The sequence below is a fragment of the Cynoglossus semilaevis genome, chromosome Z (genome assembly GCF_000523025.1).
Source record: "Cynoglossus semilaevis isolate Cse_v1.0 chromosome Z, Cse_v1.0, whole genome shotgun sequence".
In the NCBI taxonomy this organism is placed as follows: Eukaryota; Metazoa; Chordata; class Actinopteri; order Pleuronectiformes; family Cynoglossidae; genus Cynoglossus; species Cynoglossus semilaevis.
The window spans coordinates 14,326,526-14,332,405 of record NC_024328.1 but is presented as its reverse complement, the minus strand read 5'-3'; the positions used below and the strand labels follow the sequence as shown (position 1 = coordinate 14,332,405).

Here is a 5,880-nt window from a genome sequence, read left to right as displayed (position 1 = left end):
CCGACTGATGGGGGTGATGAGCCGGAGTCAGCTCCGGTGGGTCGAGAGGATATGATGGTGGGAGATGATCCGTACAACCCCTACAAGTCCTCCAACTATTACCCCTATTATAACTACTACAACTCCTACTACAGACCTAGACCGAGGGCGCACTACAGACCCGGATACGGCACCGGCTACCACCAGAACGGTGGGTCTGCAGAACCGGAACCAGAACCTCTTCACTAGAGAAGGAAGAACTAGTTAGTAAATGTTTGAAACGGATTATATGCAACTACAAACAAAAAAAACATATATGACAAAAATTGAAAAAAATAAAAGAATTGAAAAAAATCTTACCTTAAAAATATTGCAGTGTAAAATTTGAAAATATTGCTCTTTCAACTTCAAAATGTAAAAAAAAAAAAAATCCAATGACCTAATCAGTGATGTTCACTGTTTACACCAATGAAACTGCTCGAAAATTATTTTTTTTACTGTCTCCTTAAAACTCCTGCTGTCCACAGATGTTTTTTTTCAAGGTTTATAAATTTCACTTTTTAAACTTAGTCGGATGTAAAATTTTTGTGTGTTTTTGTTTCTCACTTAAAGCGACGTTTATTAGCTAAAATCTGATGGCCCTTAATTTTTGCGTGTATTTTAATTAATTTCAGTCGAATTAACACAAACTAAATATTAATATTTTCTTAAGTGTCAACCTGTCAAAAATGTCAATAATTTGAGTTATTTTAATACACAAAGTTTCTTAAATGATGGGGCGTGGCCCGTGAATGATCAATTTTGCTCGGTCCCGCGGGAAGACGTCCTTTAAAATTACTGCCAACCTACTGTATATAATGTCTGGTCTACCGCACAGCTAGCAATGGAAATTTAGGTGCAACATCGCCACCTGCTTGGCTGGAAGGTGTACATCAGTGTTACTGGTGTACCAAAAATTAGAGAGAAAAGTGCAAGTAAATAATTTTTGAATTGGTTGAATTTTTTCAGTTGTTAATTATTCAGCATTAATATGTACGATATTTTCCCGCCATGTTGCTCCTGACTTCTGTAAAGTGGAATAATGTGTTTTCACGGAAGTGGATTCTACGTCGTTTACACCAACATCTGTGGTTTAAGCTGAGGAGGCGACAGTTTTTTTTTTTGTTTTTTTCGATCTGCGCTGTCACCGCTAGATGTCATTAATTCTATCACTCATTGATATTAACGATGCAATACGGTTGTGCGTCAGTTTGGGCACGAGATGGTGCTGTTGTGGCCGATTGTGAGGTGTTTGTGTTCGTCAAGAAAGAAAACGAACGAATGTATGAAAATTCACAGCAGTAACAACAAATATTTTCGTCTGAGTTTTGAAGTATTCAATATAATAAAATACTAGGGTTTCTGAATGCAGTATCTCAATGTCGAGAGGAACTCGTTGTGTTCTCCGTTTGAGTCGTTATTATATATTATTTTAAACTATGAGTTGTTGTTCCATTTGCTGCCTGCAGGTCTCCCTGACCTGGTCCCCGACCCCTACTACATCCAGATCGCCACCTACGTCCAGAGGATGCCCATGTACAACCTGCGCTGCTCCGCTGAAGAGAACTGCCTAGCCTCGTAAGACAGCCTCCTTCGGACGGCAGTTTTGAACTGACCGTATATTATATACAATATATGTGTACACATATGTGTTTGTATATACATATATACTTATATATGTATATATATGTATACACATATATATATTTATATACCTATATGTATATGCATATGAGTGCAATATTCTTAGAAAAGACAAAACATATACACATATATATGTATTTTGATCTGACCATATATTATATACAATATATGTGTTTGTATATATATATTTATACATATATATACTTATATATGTATACACATATATGTATATATACATATGTATTTATATACATATGTGTTTGTATATTTATATATATATACTTATATATGTGTATATACATATGTACATATATAAGTATATATATATAAATATACAAACACATATGTATATAAATACATATGTATATATACATATATGTGTATACATATATAAGTATATATATGTATAAATATATATATACAAACACATATATTGTATATAATATATGGTCAGATCAAAATACATATATATGTGTATATGTTTTGTCTTTTCTAAGAATATTGCACACTATGCCTAAATACAATACCTAACATTAGTAAATATTTTTGTGGACCATCCTCTAACTCAGGGATGTCAAACATATGGCCCGGGGGCCATGTCTGGCCTGCTTGGAGTTTCAAACCTTGCCCCTTGATTAACAAACACTGTATGTTCAGTGTTCATGTTTTGTAAAATTATATCCTACGAAATATGAAGATTTATCTAATGTACTTTTTTGAGAACAAAGGGCAAAAAATTCATAGGTATTTGTAGGTAAATGTGTTGTGATTTTTCTGGTTCCGGCCCACTTAACGTCTAATTAGCTAGCATGCGACCCCTGAACCTAAATGAGTTTGACAACCGTGCGCTAACTCCTTACGTTGCCCGCAGGTCTGCCACGTATGCTAACGACTACGACACCAGAGTTTTACTGCGTTTCCCTCAGAGGGTGAAGAACCAGGGAACCTCGGACTTTCTGCCCAGCAAACCACGATACGCCTGGGAGTGGCACAGCTGTCACAAGTACGTTTTTATATATATGTATATATATATGTTGAGATGCTGAGATGAGCGGCTAATGTGTCCATGTGTTCCCGCCCCCCCTTCTTCGTCCAGTCACTTCCACAGCATGGACGAGTTCAGTCTGTACCAGCTGCTGGACTATCAGTCGCAGGCACAGGTCGCCGAGGGTCACAAGGCTAGCTTCTGTCTGGAAGACACTTCCTGTGACCCGGGTTATTACCGTCGATTTGCCTGCACGTCACACACTCAGGTGAAACACACACATGAAGTACACGAAGTACATACTCCGATACTACATACACACCTGGACAGAGTCCTTCTGGGTCTGGGTCTGGTTCAGTGACCACTTTTACTCTCAGGTGTCATTCCTCAGAATACCACTAGAGGGAGTAACAAAGTAACATAGATTCTACTTGTGCCATATTTGCATGCAGGCATTATTTACCACAGTAGTATTTGGCTGTACCGTATTATAATAATGTCTATCTACGGATGCCCTAGAGGATCATGGGAAAAAATACATAAATAAACGGATCATTGGCTTGTGTAAAAAGTAGTACTACAGTCTATAAAATACTACCACTAAATTCATTCATACATATTTGACCACCTATTGTTCGTATTAAATCTGTTTAGTTAAATTAACGTCGTCATTAAACGCTTGGTGTTCGTGCGTGTAACCGTACAGGGTTTGAGTCCAGGTTGCTATGACACCTACAACGCCGACATCGACTGTCAGTGGATCGACATCACCGACGTTTCACCTGGAAAATACATCCTCAAGGTTCTTAAACTGCAGTTATTTTTTTTTAATTATTTGGTCACTCGGTAAAAAAAAAATCGGTTTTACTAATTATCGGGCCCTTGATTTTTACGACAGGTGACCGTCAACCCCCGTCAGCAGGTACCAGAGTCCAACTTCAACAACAACGTGGTTCGCTGTGACGTGCAGTACACCGGCACTGCCGCACACGTCTCCGGGTGTTCCATGACGTCGTAAGAATCCGTACTGAAATACGATCTGACTTAAACGTTATCGGTACGTTATCGAGCTCAGCTGTAACGATAAACGGTGATTTTTTTTCTGTTTCTCTTTCACAGCCACTGAGACGACGCCACCTAGAGGCCGAAGGCGGACACGTACGGTGGAGGAAGGAGACGTTAATATCAAAGTTACAGTTTAAGGTGGAATCGTAAAAAAAAAAAAAAAAAAAAAAAATTTACTTGAAAATGCGACAAATGGGTTCAAACCGAACGAATACAATTGAACTGTGGTAAATAAAAAATATTAGAATAAATCTGCAGTGTGGTATTAATTAGTGTATTTTAATTTAGTAAATTAACCAGTAGAATGAACCAATCGGATGTAACTTATTGTCGTGGTTTATTTAAACAATCACACGGTTTAGGTAGTTTGATAGTTTCAAAGAGTGGAGTTAAGAAGTTTTACGTTCGTTTTAACTCATTTATTCTTTTATCTTTTTTCTTCTTCTTCTTCTTCCTCCTGTGTTTCCGTCCTGTTTGCGGTTTTTTTAAAACCCATTATAAATACGATAAGAGGCTGAAGACTCCAAACATGGCTGCCATCTTCGTGACGTCATCATCATCATTTTTAACACACGCCGTCCTAAAACAGCGCTTTATCTCGCGTTATTTTTTACGTTGACTTTGCTGACAATTAAAAAGTTATGATTTTTTTTCCTTTTTTTTAAATTATTATTATTATTAATTTTAACCTCTGGATTTTCTCGGTTTTGGTGCTAATTGCGAACTGTGTGAATATTGTTTGACGTATACGGAGTGTGTACTTGTACTTGCTGTAAAAACCACACGAAACCTGCAGAGCTCCTGGTATTTACCTGCTTCCTCGCTTCATATCACATTAAATACTTTGCTTCATTGCGACCAGAGTGAGTGTCACTTTTTTTGTCGTCTGTTATTTACTTATTTTCTATTTTTTTAAACTGACCGCGCTGACAGTTTCACCCCTGCGCCGCTAGATGTCAGTGTTGAATCGGAAATCAGTTCAACGTCGCGAGCGTTTAAATTAAGGTGAATGAGGACATTTAAAAACTCGGTCTCAGTTTTCCAGACAAAGTCTTTGTTATGTAACCGAGCGATGACGTCAAAGGAATTTAATTACGGCCGACGAAAATGAACTCTGCACAGAAAGGTAATAAAATCCAGTTTAGAGATGATTTTTGTTTATTATTATTGTTTTTTCAGTGTAAACGTAATGTTTACGAAGCAAAAACAAAACAAAACAAAACTTAACATGAACAAATCTTAACTAGTCTTGAAAGCGAGAGAGCTTTGCTTGTTTATTTATTTATTTCTGAAAAGTTACACGTGAAACGTTTAAAGTGTTTTTTTCTTTTTTTTAAAAAAAAAAAAGCTTAAAAAAACAAAAACAAAAACAAAAAGAATCAGATATTTCCGGTGTAAAAGTTGCTTCATATACGTCCCATTTCGTGATGCGTTTTTATTCTAAGGATAACGGAGCGAAGAGTCGGCTCAGATTTCTCCGTCAGACCGGCTGCTCTCTCCAGAGATTGTCGAATGCAGCAATGCATCACTCCATAAGTAAAATAAAAAAATAACAAAAAACCAAACAAAAAACCAAACAAAAAACAAGCCGCTAAATCTAAAACAGTGGGCGTGGTAGATTTGAAATAAACTACTGCTGCAACAAAACCGAATAAATACAAGGCAAATAATAATAATAATAATAATAACAAGAAGTAGAAAAAGAAGAAGAAGAAGAAGAAAAATCAGGAGACGAAGAAGAATAAAGTGGAGGACGAGAAGAGGAAGTAAAAGGTAAGAAAAAGAAATAATAATATTGTCTACACTACCATTGACGTCATTGGTAGTATCCAATTTACTCCAGTTTTTATATATTTAAAACGATCATTAAAAAAACAAAAAACAAAACGTATATTAGCCGTTCCGCTGATACGTCTTCCAGTTCTCCGAACTCCCCTCAGAGTGAGCCCTCGCTCTTCCTCTCTGTGCGGCCCATATGTCAAAGTCTTTGTGCTTTTCAAGACATCGAGGCGACAAAAAAAAAAAAAACACACAGCTGGATCCAAGGCTCCAGTTAGCGGCTCGGCTCTAGCTGCATCTTCTACCGCAGCAGGGCCCCCTCTCCTCGGCCACTTTGACGTCGATAAGGTACGGTGTCAGGGAGAAATGTGTTTTAAAACAACTGTCTG

General features: G+C 37.2%; 2 protein-coding genes across 4 annotated transcripts in view; both read left to right on the top strand.

The window, feature by feature from the left end:
- lox (lysyl oxidase) overlaps window positions 1–3,963 on the top strand; it is a 13,976-nt gene extending 10,013 nt beyond the window's left edge. The window contains exons 1-7 of one of the 2 annotated variants that reach the window (XM_017042936.2): window positions 7–190; window positions 1,488–1,596; window positions 2,534–2,665; window positions 2,759–2,915; window positions 3,354–3,449; window positions 3,546–3,661; window positions 3,767–3,963. In XM_017042936.2, coding sequence (XP_016898425.1) covers window positions 52–190; window positions 1,488–1,596; window positions 2,534–2,665; window positions 2,759–2,915; window positions 3,354–3,449; window positions 3,546–3,661; window positions 3,767–3,773 — 756 coding nt within the window. In that variant the 5' untranslated portion in view covers window positions 7–51 and the 3' untranslated portion in view covers window positions 3,774–3,963. Of the gene's footprint in view, window positions 1–6; window positions 191–1,487; window positions 1,597–2,533; window positions 2,666–2,758; window positions 2,916–3,353; window positions 3,450–3,545; window positions 3,662–3,766 lie in introns of those variants that run through there. The other variant, XM_008336472.2, reaches the window with a different exon arrangement.
- Window positions 3,964–5,681: 1,718 nt separating this feature from the next.
- Window positions 5,682–5,880, top strand: part of sncaip (synuclein, alpha interacting protein) — a 9,184-nt gene continuing 8,985 nt past the window's right edge. For both annotated transcript variants that reach the window (XM_008336471.3, XM_025053099.1), the window contains exon 1: window positions 5,682–5,839. The gene's annotated coding sequence lies outside the window, so the exon portion shown is untranslated. The remainder of the gene's footprint in view (window positions 5,840–5,880) is intronic.